We start from the raw sequence: 19,175 nt of genomic DNA, 5'->3' as shown, positions 1-19,175 counted from the left end.
AAAAAAGGGTTACAGTATTAATGTTTAGTACAGTTTAAGTTAGGAAATTAGTCAGGAAATGGGGGAGATAGAAAGAGAAATGGGAAGAGAAAAAAAAGGGGGAAAGGTGGGTTGTTTTTGTTTTTGGTTTTGCAGAACATAAGTTTTGCAAAAGGAAGTAGAAAAAAAAGAAAGCATCAATGTTAGGTGCATTTTGTCTCAGGGAGCCAATATCTTCAGACAGCCTCATCTGGTGGCACCAGGATCTGTAATGTGTATGTGTGTGTGTGGGGGGGGGGATATATATATATATAGTGATAAGGCATAGTAAATTTAAATCTATGTAGAGAGGGAAGGCATAAAAATATTTGATTACATGGTTATAAATATAGCCTGGAATGGACTTGTCAGCATTACTCAGCAGTGGTATCTCAGGCCACTGGTAACAAACTAATCTCATCCCATAACAAACAGAAGCATACTTTAATCTGATATAAGCTGAAAGCCTTGAAAATCAGGTTATAATATGATTGTGAGTAAATAATAGTACAAGGTATTAGGTTCATATATTCCCCTCTTTCCCCTATTATGTATTGGATAGATTTTAGAAATCAATTTCCAAACTAACCTATCTCTGGCCAGGTCTTTATCACTCTTTCTTGAGTCTATTCTTATAACTTCCTGTTTTCCTTGACCTCCCCCTATAACCTGGACCTGCTACTTCAACTGTTCTTCATCTAATAATCTAAAAACTCTCATTCATTCTTTCTATGTGACCATACCATCAAAGTCTTCTTTTGCATACATCTGTCCAGATTTAATGTTCATCATTAGATCTAAGCCTGTCTTTAAGACTCACATTACACATTGTGTTATTTTCATATTTCTCGCCATATAACGCATGTCCTCAACTCTTACTGGCCAGGTACCACTTCCATCCATCATCACACTACATACACATGCATTATAGACTTTTCTCTTGATCGACAGTCGTAATGCTTTGCTAGTTAGTAATGGTAGAACTTCTCTGAACTTGCTCCATCAACACGTAACTATTGCAATCTCACTAGCACCTGCTCAACCCTGTGCTCCAATCGTATCAACAAGGTAACAAAACTTCATAGCAACCGCAATACCTAACACGAGCACCATTTGCAGGGTCAGAGTGTTTCTCCTTTGGGGCGCTGACTTTTCAATCCCACTTTCCAACCCTAGTGTCACATTTCTCACAGTGGGAGAGAAATAAATACCTCCTTGTGAACCCAATACTTATAAGTACCACAAAAAAAAAAAAAAAAAAAATTGAATTGTACCAAACTTCCTTTCCATGAAATTCAAAAATATTAAAAAACATTTATGATGCACAAAATCAAAGCATAAAAATTATTATTCCGGTTATGTATACTTAGTGGCAGAATTGTCCACAGGATAAATGGGCCAAACTATTGATGACAATTGTTGCTTAGTTGGTAGATTAATAACCAGATTGGTCTCTACCAGAGTTGTATAGTTGAAGTCAGAATCTAAATCTGAGTAAATTCATTGCTATAAAAATTATCTGGCTCAAGAATTTGTGAATTAAGGCATTTTTTTTGTTTAGATAAATTGGACAATTGTTCTCATTTTGAGCATTTTTTTTTTTACACAGGCATCACCACATTATCAAGGCCAAGAGGCGACTCAAGGATAAGGTTTAAAGAGTGTACAGTAGAAATTGGACAATATAGTAATCATTAATAATGAAAATTCGGTAAATTTGTTAACTTATATAGAACGGCTCATCAAGAACTTGTTTACGTTAGACTTGAAGACAACCATATTGTAGTCAGCTGGAAAGCAGGAAAACGAAAGACAATTCCACAGGCGTGCAGTTCTAAGAAAGAAGCTTTGTTCATGGAATCTATGTTTAGGTTTAGGCACAGATAAAGAGTGGGGGAATTATTGATAGTGTTTTCAGCTAGACGAGTGTTTCTTGTGAAAGTTTGGCGAGGGGGGACCATAGACTGAAGCTCAGTCGAACACTTTCCATGAAAATAATGATACATTTGTTATCTGCACAACGTTTCAGTGTTTTTACGGTAATCGGGAGAAAATAACCATTTTATAGCTAAATATTTAGAAATTTATAAAGAATCAGAATCAGTAATTGTATTGGAATCAGGGGAAAATATTGGAATCGTCCCACCACTAAATTCTACCCTAGGAGCAAAATTTCAATTTTTTGAAAATAGATTTTGAGTCTGAGGTAAGGTTTCAGATGCCAGAGCCTGGAAAATTGAATCTCTTCTTGATGAAGCATCGTAAGCTTAATAAAATAAAATATGCATCAAGTGCGCTTGAAAGCCAAATCACAACGTAATATTAGGAAAATAAACAAATATTTTACTTGTTTGAAATTTATCACAAATATATTTCAGAGGTATGCTCCATCTTCAGTGTGTTGTCTTGTTTCTTTTTTTTCTTTTTCTTCTTCCTTGCCATGTTGTAAATTTGGAGAAAGAAGTCTGTTTATAAAGAGCCGCGCGTTGTATCTAGCGGTTGAACTGTGTGTAGGCAACACGAGAATAACGTCAAAGATGAGAGTTCATATAGAAACGTTGTTTTAATTTGAATAAAATAAATAATTGTTTTTTGTTTTTTTCTTTTGGAAAACTATACCAACTTTAGTTTATCTAACTTAATGTGTGAAGCTCAACAAGCCTTTGAAATTGTGTTCTCCCTGCTGGATTTGTGCAGGGAATGTTTCTCAGTTTCACATGGATTGGGAGCCTCTGCTAATTTCCTTAAACAAAGGGATATCCACGATCATCCGTTTCCTATCTTTGGAGGGAATCTTACCAGGCTGTTATGGATTGGAGAGATAGTTTGGATATTCCTGCTTAGTCTCACAATTTCTAAAAAATGATCTAAAAACGACATGGCCTCTGAAAGAAATAAACATTATACCGGTTGTGATAGGTTGGTTGGTTGTTTTTGTTTTACGGCATAATGCCAAATCCAAAGATTTTGAAGAACATTTTTTTTTAATAGAATATATTTGTTGTTTTCACATCGGTTTCTATTTAACCCAAAGTTGGGACCCTAACAGGTACTACCACTCCGGGCCAGAGTGGACCTGGGAGCAATGGTAATTAAAGGGTGGCTCCACACTCCCCAAAGCCCACAAGCTGAGGCTCTCAACACTGGATATAGTTTAAGGTCATATCCAGGACCGGTTGTGATAGGAGCAAATAGCTTAATAAAAAAGAATCTTCAGAAATATTTAGAAGCAATTCCTGGATGACCAAGCTGTAACGAAATACAGATAAACGTCATAAAGGGAATAGCGTCTATTCTTGAAAGAATCCTCAGATGTAAATTCAAATCGTAACAGAATCAAGTGTTAGCTCTCGGAGGAGTTAGCTTCCTTGATCTCTTAAAACTAACTGAAGTAAAATAATCAAAATATTTTAAAAAAAGTAGAATCTACAAGTAAATTATCCACAGAAATTAGCAATTTTTAAATTTATAATTGCATTTTTTTAAAATTAAATACTTCTATTTTTCTGTTAAGAGCAATGTTAATGAAATTTATCCCTTTAATTTTTATTTGTCCAAAGTTTTTTTTATTTTTTTTGACGGGAGGAAGCATTGAATATGAAATACTACTAGAAATAATTTATATATATAAAAGCGAAAATGTGTGTGTGTGTGTGTGTGTGTGTGCATTTTTTCTTTATATCCACTAAAGGCTTTTTTCGCCGGGCTTCTCGGTTGGGTCACTCCTAAAAACTTTTTATATACCCCCTAGATAATAATATCTACCAGTTCTGACCACATCTATCTTTAATTTGCCCGACTTTTACATGCTATTTTTGAGGTATTTTTTGATTGCCACGTCTTCGTTATGCTTTTCAGTATAAAAAAAGCGAATGCTGGGGCAGGGGGAAACAGAAACTGGCTTGCAGCCCCGTCATGTTTCATCTTAATAAGGTCAAACATCACGCAACTTAACTTTCTCGCACCTGTCAATTTCACTTTATAAACGTTAAATTAAGACACTTTTCACTTCCTTTCCCCTTCGTGGCCGAGATGGTTAGGTCTCAGGGTTTTTTTCCCTTTCGTTTCCACCTTCGCGTCAAGGCGTTGGGGTTCGAGCCTACCTTCCTACTAAAACTTCTTTTTGCTCTTACACCTCCAAACACCTGGCCAACGTTTTTTTTCTTTAAACAGGGTTGTTTTGATCTACCCCCCCCCCCCCACACACACCTCCAAACACCCGGGCAACGCTGGGTACCCCCCCCCCCCGGTAGTATCTATAAATAGAAAAGCAAAAATGTGTGTATGTATGTTTGTATGTATGTGTGTCCGCTAAAAACTTTCGACAGACAGAACAAAAATTCACAAACTTGGTATCATATTGAAGTTCCATCCTTCGCTCGAAAAATATAAAAAAAATTGACCAAAAACGTTCATATTTTCACCCCGGAATCGACAGTTTTCGACGGAGGTGGGGAGTGGGGGTGTCAACAAAAATGGTCCTGTCATAACGACAACCGGTTCTACGCATGCGTCAGATGACGTCATGACCTGATTTACTTTAAATACTTGAAAAACTGACTAAATTTCATGTACGTCGCGTTAGCTCAGTTGGTTAGTGCGTTATCTAAACGTTTTGGGTTCGAATCGTGGTGTGAGATGTCTTCTTTTCTTTTGATTTTTTTTAATTTAAATATTGAACCAGTGTTATTTAAGCCATTTTTCATGTAATGTTCGTTTTTCCGTTTTTGTTTTTTACTTCGCTTATCCACCCCCAACCACACTCAAAAACACCCGGGTACCCACCGATTTTTTAAATTTTAATATTGAAACAGGCTTATTTAAGCCATTTCCTTTTTGTTTTTTCGATTTTTACATTTAACATCGTTCGTTTGCCTTACGTTAGTTTTTTTTTTTTTCTCGATGTTTTGATTACCCCCCCCCCCCCGCTTAAGTTTTAACGTTGTTTTCTTTTTTACTTCGCTTATAATAAACAAACCTGGTCATTGACCTCATTTGCTGAATAGCTTCCATTGTCGTACCGCTCGACGACTTCTGTGCGCACACCTGTCAATTTGGTTCTTATTTAAATAAATTCAAACATCTTCAGTAACTCATTCTGGCTGGCTGATTTTATTTTCAAACTTCGCCTCAGGGCTTCGGGTTCAATCCTACCCCCCCCCCCCCCGGTTCTTTTTTATTTAACACCACACACACCTACAAACACCTGGGCAACGCCGGGTACCCCCACTAGCATAATATAAAGGGCAAAAATCTCTTTAAGTGTATGCATGTATGTTTGTATGTCTCACAAAAACTCTCGACAGAGGCTACGGATTTTCACAAGATTGGTATCATTTTTAAGCTAGACTCTTCGGATGACAAATATCGAAAAATTGGCTAAAAACATTAATTGCTGGGCACTTTCCTACAGAAAGGGGTAGCAAAAAAAAAAAAAAAAAAAAAATCGTTCCTTTATGACAATTTAGCCAATTTTTTATTATTTTTAATTCTTTATTTTCCATTTGGTTTTGATTTACCCCCCCCCCCAAACAACCGGGCAACGCCAGATACCCCTGCTAGTATATTATAAACACTTATACCCCCCCACCCAAAAAAAACGATTGAATAGAAATATATAAAGAGATGTTGTGTGTTAAAATTTAAGAGCTGCATCTAATTTTGACCATAAAGTTAACAAAATCTATCACAAAGTCTCCAACAATAATTTAAAACTTATTTATTTTCTTGTACATCGCACGAAAAAGAATTCAATAAATGGTTATTTTTTGAAGAATTTTTTGAGAAAGTGGATGAGTAGAGTTTACTTACTGGACTACCAGATTCTTGACAAACATTGCAAACTTTGCAGTTAATGCATTGCCATGGAAACTGCTGTGCCCGTAATGCCAGTTCGGGAGAATAATTCATACAGGAAAGATGAGCTGAAATAAGACAAATATATTTTAAAAAACAAAATAATAATCTGATATATAAAGGGCAATTGTTTTTTTTTTTTTTGCTTATCAATTTCTTCAAGCTGGGGACAGAGCATCCTACCAGATGCCAAACATTCACCCGTTAACTTAGATATTCCAACCGAGAGATTTTTTTAAGATTCCGATCGTCGCTTTGTGCAATTGTTTGTATCTGTCTTGCACTTAAAGCATCCCAGAATAAACAACTAAAATGACACACTGCATTTAACAATGAATTTAAAAAAGCAATTATTTCTGACTGAATTAGAAATAAAGCAATATGTTTTATTAAGAAAAAAAAAAACGGCATTGTATTTACAGAAAGTTTAGCCTAAAAATAGTTAACTTTATTTACATGCACATTTTGGTATAAATATGTTTGATTAAAAAAAAAAATTCATTTAAAAAGCGTTTTCCTTTGTAAACGTTGAAAATTTATACAAAAAAATAAAATTTTATTCATGAAAGTTTTTTTTTATTTAAAGCAGAATGTATAAACAAACGAAAAACAAGATTAAATTAAAAAAAAAAAAAAAACAAACATTAAAATAGAAAAAAATGTCACAATTTACAAAAGTTATTTTTAAAAACAGATTATACAAAAATTTGTTTTGAACATTGGATTCTTTAAAAGAAAAAATTATTTTAAGTCAAAATATGTCTCTTTAATTGTTGTTCCTTCTCTGGTGCCTCAAATCCAGTTGACCTATTGACCTACAAAATTATTTATTCTTAGCAAGTAAAAACACCTGTGCAGAATTATACCATAAACATAAGCAATGGAAATCTATTTAATATATAGTACGCAAATACTTGAGGCCGGTCACAAAGGCTATTTAGAATCTTCGGTATTTGTACAGTTTAATTAAGATATTAAAAAATGAAAATATCGAAAAAAAGGTTATATTGTACATATCCGTTATGGAATGAAGTTCTCTGAAAAAAAAAAAAAAAATTTCACTTAATTTCATCAAGTAGTTTTTTTTTTTACAGCGAAAAAACAATTTGTTATGATACTGAGCAAAAGGTTTGATTTTTAGGAAGAAAATCTAGTATTAAAGATGGGGAGGGAGTGCCGGTGCTTTAACTGAAGTTATCTCCCGTGGCATTCATAAAATTCAAACAAAAATTTTAACAAAATCCAAAATGTCTGCCTTTGACACACTCTCATAAAAACGTGTTTTTCCGCTGTAAAAAAAAACAAAAAAAACTACTTGATTAAATTAAGTAAAATTTTTTTTTTTGGGAGATCTTCAGTTCAAAACGCATATGTACAATATAATATTTGTTCTTTCCTTAGGCTGTAAGCAGCACTTTCAAAAAGGCCAAATACAATGTTTGAAATTTGCGAAATTTGGCTTTAAAAAGCCTAAACTGGCAACTCTGGACAAGAATATGAGAGTGACTTCCCTTTGATGTAGCCTCGTTTTGAATATCATTATAATATTGGTTTTTCTCTCCAAGTATTAATTTTTTTGCGCTATCAAGAAAAATGTCAGTTTTATTAAAACATATTTGTTGATTAAATATTTTTCTTGTCCCGTGGAATTTCCATGGGTCCTGCTAGTTAAGGAATATTTTATCTACTGGCATTTTCAAATTTTATAGAGATATTATCAAACAAAACAAACCTATCAAGGTAGTAAAAGCTCCACACGGTTAATAGGAGCAACTTTTTGTTGCTTTTTTTTTTCTCATTTTTCTGCCTTATTGATCTGATGATACAATAAAATTCTATGTAACTTTTATTCTACATCTTTTAATATATATATATATATACACATTATATATATATATGTATATAAAAAGGAACAAACCAAGTTATATGTTCATAAACGTTTCGTCTTTATTTCAAGACTTCTTCTGGATGAATGAAATTAACAAAACAAAAACACCATAGTAATCGTCTGTATTTTTGAGATGAAGTGTTTTCATTGATTGAGATTGTCGGACTGACTTCCTCATCTTGGTTGTTATTGTCACAACGTTTCGGCCGTTTTGCCCTCCGGCCTTCGTCAGGTGTTTTGTATCGAACTGGGGAACCGTTTGCTAGGAGTCTCGAACCCAACCCTCTATTATTATTACGGGGGTACCGTGTTCGGACTCCAGCTAGGCTTTGGGACATAGTTACTTATTCTCTGTTTTGAATGTTACTTTTTCACTGCCTTCGTTCAGGATTGAACTCAGCACCTTTGGGTAACTGTAAAGTTTGATACAACGTCTAGGACCACTCGGCCATATGTCACTAATAAAATAATAAATTGATAGCAAGAATAGTACCTCCAATCAACCAGAAAAGACAAGAGCCTTTACGAAAAACAAAAAAATGTTAAGCCTTCATCCATGATATAAAAATATTCATAACTAGCAGGACCTGTGGAAATTCTACGGAATAAGAAATTTGTTTAGTAAAAGTTGATATTTTAGTGAATAGCGCAAAAAAGTTAGTTTTTGGAATCAAAAGCTAATAACATGGAGCAAATATGAGTTTATTAAAATTTCTATAAAAATAATGTATCGTATTTTAAATATAAAACTAACCCAAATGAGATAAATTAATATGCATTAATAAATACTCAGAAAATAATATTGTGCTACATAGTTCAATACAAATAATAAAATTACATACAATATTTAATTTACTCATTTAGTGCAGCATCTCTTGGAAGACCACGTTCTTCCCTTTTTTTTTTTTTTGCACTGTTTCTTTCAAATGTTCCCTTTATTTTTATGTAATGCTTCGCTGACTTCTTTCTTTCTCTGAAAAACCGCTGCATGTTGAAAATACCACAAGTTCCTTTCTCACACGATTACAACAATAATCATATACATAATATTCAATAAGAATAAATAATAACGATATTCAGAAACAAGGCTATATCAAAGGGAGGTCATTCATATACTTGTCCAGGGTTGCTAGATTGGCCTCTTGAAAGCCAAATTTTGCAAATTTGGCTTTTTTTTGACTCAGTTTGGCCTTTAAAAATTGTATTTGGCAGTTACATTCAGGCACACTGATAGGTGATCGACTAGACCAGGTCCGCTTTTGAGCAGATGTAATGGCCAGGAGGATGGCCTTTCAGGACCAAGCAGAACCATACTTTGCTCTTTCTTAATCTACTGTTGCATGCAAGTATTTTCAATGTCAACAGATGTTCCTTACCTTTGGTACTACAGTCATTACACGGTAAAAGTGATTCATTTTCTCCAAGAGGGCCGCCTTCTGCAGGTTGGAAACAGAAATCACATTTATCAATGCCAAGGATGGCAACTGGCATCTCTGCTTGAAAATCTGGGCCATGGTTCTTTAAGAACTTCTGTAATGACAAAAAAAATAATTAAAAAAAATAATTTCTTTTCAAGTCTTCAGAATCTATACTAAAAGTGACCATATTTTGGCCGTGTTTCACTTGTATTCACGTTGGCTATCAAGTTTTAATGGAATCCTTTTCAGTTGGCATCTGGGAACACCGTGGACCTGAGTGCCAGCAATTTCTTCATGGTCGCTTATATGATATAAAACAAAATTGCACCAGCATTTAGCATGAAAGATGCCGTTTGTGTTAGCATAGAAGCAAGGATGGGAAGAGAGGCATTACCACTCCAACTAACAAACAAATACTTCCAAAACTATTGTACAGGATTGCACTAAATCTGGTAGAAAGCACCATTGGTATGTTGCAGAGAAATGATACATCTTTTCATATGAGCATTGCAATAAAAAAAACAAAAAAAACAAAAACAATAAAATGTATTTGCATTCGAACAATGAACTAGTCTTTTTTTTTTGTTTTTTTTTTTAAACAGAGGAGTCACCACTTAAGGCCTGGAGGTCACTCGTGGATAAGGGTTAATGAGTGTAAGGTGGCCAGTGTGACAACGGCTCAGTGATAGATTTTGGAGGAAATTGGTCAGAATTGGGAAGCAGGTCAGTGGAACAGAGTTCTACAGGTGGGTAGTTACATACTCATCAAAATATCTTTATCATTAGGAGCATTTATTGCTATTAGATAGCAAAAAATAATAATCATATATAATACATAAAGAAAACTCAGGATTCTCAAAGTTAGACCTAAATAGCATTCCATCTAACAAAATAGGAATTTAATTGTGTCCAGCATGTGATGTACAGAAATTTTCAGTCTGTTCTTTACATTAAATTAAAAAAATTACAATAGATTTCATTGATCACATATTTTTATCCAATTCGATATCATCACCTTTAGGAGAAAACTTCAAAGAGACACTAATTGTCTTTGACTAATGAACATAGCTGATTAGCCAATGAAACAATTGCATTTGTTACTAAATTGCAAAATAAAAATTGCAAATAGATGGCAAAATCGGTTGATTTATGAATAAAACCAAAACATTTCACTGGAACTAATGAAAAACTAATCATTAAGAAATTACTTCCTCTTATTCTGTGATTATTTCATTTTTATATTGTTACTAGTCTCGTTGCCCGGGTGTTTGGAGGTGTGTGTTGAGCAAAAAAAAAAAAAAAAAAAAAAAAAAAAAAGTGGTAGTAGGCAGGCAGGCTCGAACTCGCACCGCGAAGGAGGAAAAAAGCATGAAAAAAAAAGTGATGTCTTTGCTGTTGTGTCCATCGCCAAACCAGAAGTGGCAAAGGTTTAAATTAAGGCTAGTCAATTGAAAAGAGGGGATGACTTTTGAAAATATTGGCGTAAAAAGGGATCCCTCCCTATAGAAAAGTGCCTAGTTGAGGGAATTAATGTTTTTAGACAATTTTTCGATATTTGTTGTCCAGGGACGACATTATTAATTCTATCCAGAGAATTTTAATTTAAAAAAAAAAAAAAAAAAAATTCAAAGAAATTTATAAAAAATTTCAAAAAGGGATAAAAAAAGAAAATCTCCAGCAACAAATAAAATGTGTATTCAAATAATTTAAAGAGTTATTTATTCATTTCATGTTAATTTAAAAGAAAATTTATAGCTCAACGCTAACATTGCCACTATTGATGAAAAATGAATATATGTTAGAATCGAATAATATACTGTTTTTTGGGGAAGGAAGTTATGCTAAAAATTCCCTTGGCACCAAAATGAACAGAGTCTCAGTTTTACTAAATATGTAAGACTAAAAATTATGTACGATTAATGTATGACTAATTGCCACTGCTGCTGATTAAAGCAACTTCCATACAGGCGATCAACTGGGTCCGTCAAAATACCGTAAAACAATTTTGTAATAATCAATAAAACGAATTTACTCAGAAGTTTCAAAAGGTTATTTTTTGGAAAATATCTTTTTAAGTCCATACCTAAAAAGATATTGACTAAGGGAAACCCCCAATTTTTATTAAATATTCCCTCTTATAGGGGTGATCTGCCAAGTCCTTAGCACAAAAAATGCTATTAAAATAAACAATAAAACGACTTAGTTGCAATCATTTTTGGCAAATTCTTAAAGACTGAGATTTTTTTTTCTTCAACCCAGTGTGCCACCTTATTATTTTTTAATCTTTGTAAAAAAAGTTAACAAGTTTATTTCTTTATTACTGAAATAAAAAACAAAACAAATTTAGTCAGTCACAACTTTTCAGCTCAGAGTTGTCTTTTTTTTTTTTGGCAAATAAAATTTGTCAAGTGACCTTTTTCTGTAAAATTTGAATTCTGTAACATAATAACAATATAACACTAGAAAATCTTTCTAAAAAGTAGAAAGAAATCCTTATCATTATTATCGACTATTGCTTGTTTTTTTTTCGTTTTGTTTTTTAAAATTAAACTTGAAACTGTCGAAGTTGCATTGACTAATTGAACCCTTAACAACTAATGATTATTTTTCATCCAATACAATGTGCCAAATAATTGTCTCAGTCTTTTAGGATTTAATTAGACGTACATAAAATCAGGTTTATTTTCTTTCGTCGTGCATAATTAGTAAAATCAAGACACGACTAATCTAAAAAAAATAAAAAATAAGCTTGTTTATTTTTTACAAAGATTTTTAACAAAAAAAAAAAAAAAAAAAAAAAAAAAAAAAAGTGGCACACAGAATTGGAAAGAAATAATTGTTTCAGTTTTTAAGGAGTTCATTATGTAAATAAATACTTATACCTATTAACTATCTGCCATAAGAGAATATTTTAAAAAATAATTTATTTTTGTAAATACTTTTTGACATGAATCTAAAAATATATTTACCAAAAGATAACCTCTCGACTGAAATTTGTGAGTAAATTCATTTTATTGTTTATTTTAATAATAGCACAACAGATTTTTACAATATTTTGCGCTAATAAACCCAAGTAGTTCGTTCGTGTCGAGGTTGCCTTAATAGCAAATCAGTAGCAGGAGCAAATAATTATTTAGTCATACAATTTTAGTAACGTATCTTATGTTCCACCAAAATCCAATGTCTGATTCGGCTCCTCCTGATTCAACCAATGTTACACGTTTCTATATGACAAACGGCAGAGCAGTCAGTCATACAATGATTGGGAATAATTTTGGTTGTACATTTTTAGTAAAACTCAACAGAGTCTAGTTCATTTCTGAAATGGTCTTTTCCCTGTTGACTGCTGTATGTAGCTAGTCCTGTGCAGTTCTAGGAGGCATCACTACCCAAGTTTTTCCTTTTTTTCTTTAAGGGGTTACTTTATTGCTAATTGCCTGATGCACCTCTACCAGAGAACGCAGACAAAGCTATCCAAAAAAACTTTTCAGACCATACCATTAGCTATTCAATCCCACTTTCCAACCCTTATATCCCATCTTTCTGCTGTGGAATTTGAACATGTATGAAAGATTTAACAATAAATGCTAAATAGTGAAATCCATCATCTATAATATAAATCTTACCTGTCTGTTTAAATGTATGTATGTATGTATGTATGTATGTATGTCTGCCTAAAACTTTCGACAGAGGCGACAGATTTTCACAAGATCGATATCGTTTTGAAGCTTGACCCTTCGGATGACAAATATTGAAAAATTGGCTAAAAACATTTATTCCTTCACCCTCAACTGGGCACTTTTCTATAGAGAGGGGACGCTTTTTTCGCTGATATTTTCGAAAGTCATCTCTTCTTTTCGATTGACTAGCCTTAATTTAAACCTTTGTTACTTCCACAAAGGCACCACATATTTTTTTTTTTCACATTCTTTTCCTCCTTCGCAGTACGGGTTCGAGCCTGCCTGCCTACTGTCACTTTTTTTTTTTTTTTTTTCTCAACATACACCTATAAACACCTGGGAAACATGGGGCACCCAGGCTAGTATTCACGTCTATCCCATTTGAAGGTCATTCGGTTGATTTAAGTCATTCATCTTTTATTACGCAAACGTTTTGGTGAACATGCACCAAGCTAATTTCACTGCTTTTCTAAATTCAAAACAGATTTGTTTCCGTGGCCTCGTGGGGAGGCAAGTAAATAGTAATATTAGGTACAGTGGCAAGGATGACCACAGACTACCTACTCACACCTTTTTAATGGCCTTGTGCCTAATTTGTTTTCAGATTTTTTTATATTATAAATCTCTTTGGAAATGAATATATTTTTCAAAGTGTAGTATCTGTTCTGTTCAAAGGTGGTATAATAATATTATGGGTTCTGTGTTTGTGTCTAACGTTAATAGAATGGAAATATTTTAGAGCAGGAGAGCAATATAAAACAGATAAAGTGTGGAACACTGCTCACCAGTAAAATTGAAACAGTTAAAAGATTTGAATAAATAAATAAAAAAAATAGTCAGTGAAATCAGTTTATCTTTACTTGTCCTTCCCAACTGACCAAGTTCTCAGGTAGTTTCTCGTTTGGGCATAAGCAGCTGATAATTTGGGAGATAACAAGTTTTGCATAAATAAAAAAAATCAAAAATCAAAAAAAAAACAAACAAAAAAACTGAGGCTGAAATTGATACTTCAGTTTTACTGACAAGGATTCAGATTGATTATATATAAACTAGTATACAGCCTCTATCAAAAATGATGAAAAAAATAAGACAAAATAATGATCTGCCAGTGTAAATGAATAAGCATGAAATTTTTTTTTTTTTTTTTTTTGTCATTCATCATGTATATATATACCATTATTAAAACTATTCAGTATTATTTAAATTACAAATACAGCACAGACTTTTGAAATACTGTTATTATAGTAGAGAGCAAACACCCAAAAACATCTATGTGCATCATGCCGAATTTGCTTAACTATGTTTTTAAACAGCTCATAATAATTAATGTTTAGCATTATTCATTTGTAATTTTTATCATCCTATATATATATATATATATATATATATATATATATATTTAATAAGGGAGTAGTCACCAACAATGTGTATTTTTTAACATTATTTTATTATTCCGTGTCTTGGTTTTTCATTGAGAATTATGTTCGGATCATTGTAATGTTTTGAAGTCATTGAAATCGTTTTAACGCGCGTTTCAGACGTTCTGTGATGCGTCCTCGTCAGAAATTATTTTCAAATGTGTTGGAGATGTAAAAATGGCGATTTTCGTAGTTAATTTGAAGTTTTTCCAAGGGGTGGAGGCTTGTAAGTGTTTATTATTCATTGGCATGCTCAATTTTTATTGCTCTTTTATTGGGCTTGTGAGGGAGACCGTTGACCTGGCTGTAGTCGCTATCTCTTTCTCCTAATGTTTTTTTCTTTTCCTTTAGGGTGGGGTAGGGTGTGTGTGTGTGTGTGTGTGAGTGTTTGCTTTTATTGGTTTGGGAATGTGTATATTGTTTTATAGTATTTTGGGGTTATTTGCTTCCTTAGGAAGGCGGCTGTGATCCGAGGTCGTTACTAATGTGTATGTGTGGGGAGGGGGGGGGGACTAGCTCTTCTAAAATAAGGGTAGGGGTGCTTTCATTCTATTTTGATATTTAATTTTTTGGATTCTTGGATTTTAGTATTGTGATTTTTCGTTTTAGTCTTTTCGGGTATTCCTTATATTGTGTTTGTTTAGAAAGAGGGGTGTATTTAAAATAGGGGATTTTTTAATGTTTCTATTTATTTGTCTCCCCATGTGGGTATGGTCAGACCCAGGATCGGTTCCTAGTGTGGGGAAGATTTTGTTTCCCAGAGGGGGGGGGAGAGGGCATTGGAAGGGGTATAGGTATGGGAGGGGGATGATAGAAGGGATGATAATTGTTTAAGTCATGAGGGGGTTCTCCTCATCACCAGATTCACTCCTGAACTGAACAGAACCTAATACCATCACACAAAAACATGAAATGCAAGGTACATTCGCATGCACATCCATACACATACACATATACACACCCACACATAAATCAGAACCGACACATTAAAACACACACACGTGCGCGCATACAACCACACACAGACATAACACCCCTATCTCTAATACAACACAATGAACAACACCAACCCTACTTAACCTCAAAACCAACAACACTAGGAAACACCTAGAACCATAGTATAATATCTGTTCCAACACCTCGGTCCCTCCTCAGTCAGTGGAGGAGAATCTCCTCATGACTGAAACAACTATCATCCCCCTCCCATACCTATACCCCCTCCAATGCCCCCCCCTCTCCATTCGCCATCAGTTCGCCATTTAAAGCAAATAGAGAAGTCAAAAAAGTTGGATAAATAGGTGCCACATGAATTGAATGATAATAAAAAAATTGTCGTTTTGAGGTTTCTTCTTCTGGTTAACAAAAACAGCCCATTTTTAGAGCAGATTCTGATGGGTGATGAGAAGTGGATCCTCTACGACAATTGGCGATGGTTTGATGCTGGATAAGCTCCACAACACTTCCCGAAGCCGAAATTGCACCAAAAACAGATTATGATGACTGTTTGGTGGTCTATAGCCAGTCTCATCCATCACAGCTTCTTGAATCCAGGTGGAACAGCTCACGATATCAATGAAGCGTTTGGCCCAGGAAACACTACTGAACGCACAGCACAATGGTGGTTTAAGAAATTTTGTGGCGGTGACAAGAGTCTTGAAAATGATTAGCATAGTGGTGAGTCATTGAATGTTGACAACGATCAATAAAGAGCCTTAGTCAAAGCCAATCTCCGCGCAACTGTTCAAGAACTTGCTTGTAAATTAGATGTAACATATACAATGATTTCCAACCACTTGAGAGAGATTGTTATGAATTGAATGACAGCCAAAAGAAATGCCATTATGAAGTGTCATCTTCCCTTCTTTCACACAAGAAGGGCCCGTTTCTTGAATGGGTTGTGACTTGCAATATAAAATGGATTCCTTACAACAACCAGTGATGCTTAGCTCAGTGGTTAGACGCTGATGACGTTCTTTGATACTTGCCGAAGTCAAAGTTGCAACAAAAGACGGTAATGCTGACGGTTTGGTGATCTGCAATCTCATACAGTTTCTTGAATGCCGGCAAAACCATTACAGCAGAGAAATACTGTCACCAAATGGATGAAATGCATCCGAAACTTTGACAATAACACCCAGCATTAGTCAACAGAAAAGGCTCATTTCTCCTCCACGACAATGCCCAACTGCACGTTGCTACACTGACTCTGCAGAAGTTGAATGAATTAGGCTACAAAACTGCCTCATCTGCCATACTCTCCAGACCTCTCACCCACTGACTACCACTTTTTCAAGCATCTCGATAACTTTTTGCATGAGAAATGCTTAAAAATTCTAAGCGATATAAAAAAAACAACCTTCAGCAACCTCATCGTCACCAGAACACAAGATTTTTATGTTACTGGCATAAATACACTTGTTTTGTGTTGGAAAAAGTTTGTTGATTCCTATGGTGGTTATTTTGATCAATAAATTATTGTTTGAGCCGAGACATATTCATCTGAATTTAAAAGTTAAAAACCGCAAGAACTTTCTTGTCAACCCAATAGATACATAGATAGCTTAAGGCATTGCTCATAAGGTAAAAACCCACTGAAAAGATTTTGTTACATTCAGCAGGTGTTGTATGATAATACAGGGGTAGAGGCGTAGACTGTCAGCTCAACAGTCAGGTTTCGATTCTGCCTTGAAGAACTTCCTTGTCTAGCCTCACTGATGAGCTGCAAATAGCGAAACAGTACTGTCTGTGTGTGTATATATATATATATACATATATATATATTATACACACACACACATATATATATATATATGGGATGATTTCAATATTTTTTTTAATTTCAATACAATTACTGATTTTTTTCTAAAATTTGTGATTCTAATTGTTTTTAAATTCACTAAAAATTCAGTTTACAGAGCTGTTATTTTTTTTTTTTTTTTTCCAGATTATTAAAAAGCCATGCAATATGTGCACATATTTTTGCAAGCATAAAAATACACTCGTGGAGGATGGTTTCTAGATTTGAGTTTCACTGGTAGTTAAAAACCCATAAATATTTATCATAAGTACTAGCAATGGAAAATTAAGTTAAAAAAAATGAAACAATTAAAAGAATAGTTTTTGGCATTAGAAAATAGGCATAAATGTTTCTGATTCTGATAGCTGAAAGTTTCGATTTCAATTACATGTCCTAACACCAATATATATATATATATATATATTAGTGTTGAGACAATTATATATACTAGCAGGCTTGCTTCCCGGCATTGTCCGCTCGTAAAATACACTTACATATGATATTTTGATTAATGCACAGGTTTTCATATTTATTATTATATCATATTGGACCCAATACATAATGATTTAAAAATTAAAAAAAAAAAAAAAAAAAAAAAAAAAGACTTGTGCGCCACCATAGAGAATTGAAACCAAAATGTTTAGCTTACAATTTACGTTTTCCTTTGACATTAATGCCTGACCTATGAAGACATGTTTTCTGCAAGGCTAAAAATTAAAACATAAACCAATAGCTATTACGTTACGCATGCATATTCGTAATGCTGTCATTCGACCTTCACCTAGCAAATTCCATTTTTTTTTAAATTTTCACACTATTGCACTTTCCCCCCGGCTAAAGCCCAAATGTAAAGTTTTGCATGAGTTTGAATACCCTGTATATTAAGTTTCATGTCTGTAGACCAAAAACTGACAGAGGAGTTTGGTAGGCAAAATTTTTTTTAAACGAATATATATACGCATACATAAGTATATATAGAAAGAGGTTTGTGTTTACTATAACCTTTTTATGCAAATATTATGCAAGTATAAATCCTGTAGAATATCTGCATGAATATAATTACACATAATAGTTAACTAAAGATGATTCCATAAGAAAATAAAAAAAAAATTAATAGGGAATTAATTAAAACGAATGTTTCAAAGAATATGGAAATTATCTAGATCTTTGAGGAATTCAATTCCACGACTCATATATAATCAAAGTTGTATTTTTTTTTTAAATAAATAGAAAAATGGGTTTTTAATATGAATATCAAGACACACAAAAAAAAAAAAAAAAAAAAATTTATAGGAGTATATAAATAATATATCTCCTTTTGATGGCTTGAGTGTTGCTATTTCTTCTGAATGAGTTAAGGGAAAAATAGATTCACTGATTCATATAATAATTAAGTGATTGATTTTGTGCGACAAAACAGATACTGTCAAGAATTGTAAATGTCAACCAAATTAAAGGAATAAATTATAAGATGGTCAACATCATGAACTTTGAAATATAGACTAGTGTAATAAGGATGCTGGAAGTTGAAATAACGAATATACAGGAACAGTTATAAAATCCAATGAATACTGGTATATTCCCGAATGAATTGTGGTTTTCATTTACATTATTGCTCTATCTAACATATTGAGCTTTCTTTATTTGCTTTAGATTGTCTTATAAATATTGATACTAATATTTATTTAGACTTTATGTTTACAGCATTATACAATCTGTCTGTCATCCTATGGCATTTCAATATTTCATATATATATATATATATATATATATATATATATATATATATATATATATATATATATATGTTGATGATTGCAACGTCTTGTCAGACAATTAAAGTCCATGAGCCCAGTCCTACCGGTGAATTCACACGCTCAAGCAGGCATGATACTGAAGACGGTCATTGAGATCAATTATTACATGCTTCCAGCATTTCAAGCCTCCACCCGTCACAACTTCTCCATCGCCACAGGACCATTTTTATAGACAAATGCCTGAGGGAGTATCTATACACAGATGATGTTACAGAGTCTTAGCTTTGTATGACAGCTAAATCGGTTCAAAATGTTGAGATCCAGCAACAAGCAAGAGCAAGAT

At 33.5% G+C, this 19,175-nt stretch overlaps 1 protein-coding gene across 3 annotated transcripts in view; it reads right to left on the bottom strand.

Annotated features, from left to right (window-relative positions):
- LOC145279978 (uncharacterized) overlaps positions 1-19,175 on the bottom strand; it is a 60,006-nt gene that overhangs the window by 28,298 nt on the left and 12,533 nt on the right. For all 3 annotated transcript variants that reach the window (XR_013868514.1, XM_080131569.1, XM_080131570.1), the window contains exons 2-3: positions 9,139-9,292; positions 5,830-5,942 (exon numbers count right to left, since the gene is read on the bottom strand). Coding sequence is in view for 2 of the 3 variants with exons in the window: in XM_080131569.1 (XP_079987695.1) it covers positions 5,830-5,942; positions 9,139-9,292 (267 nt within the window). In the remaining variant the exon portion in view is untranslated. The remainder of the gene's footprint in view (positions 1-5,829; positions 5,943-9,138; positions 9,293-19,175) is intronic.

Source organism: Euprymna scolopes, chromosome 7, assembly GCF_053919585.1.
Source record: "Euprymna scolopes isolate OS-2025 chromosome 7, ASM5391958v1, whole genome shotgun sequence".
NCBI classification, from domain to species: Eukaryota; Metazoa; Mollusca; class Cephalopoda; order Sepiida; family Sepiolidae; genus Euprymna; species Euprymna scolopes.
This window is presented reverse-complemented; position numbering and strand designations above follow the sequence as displayed.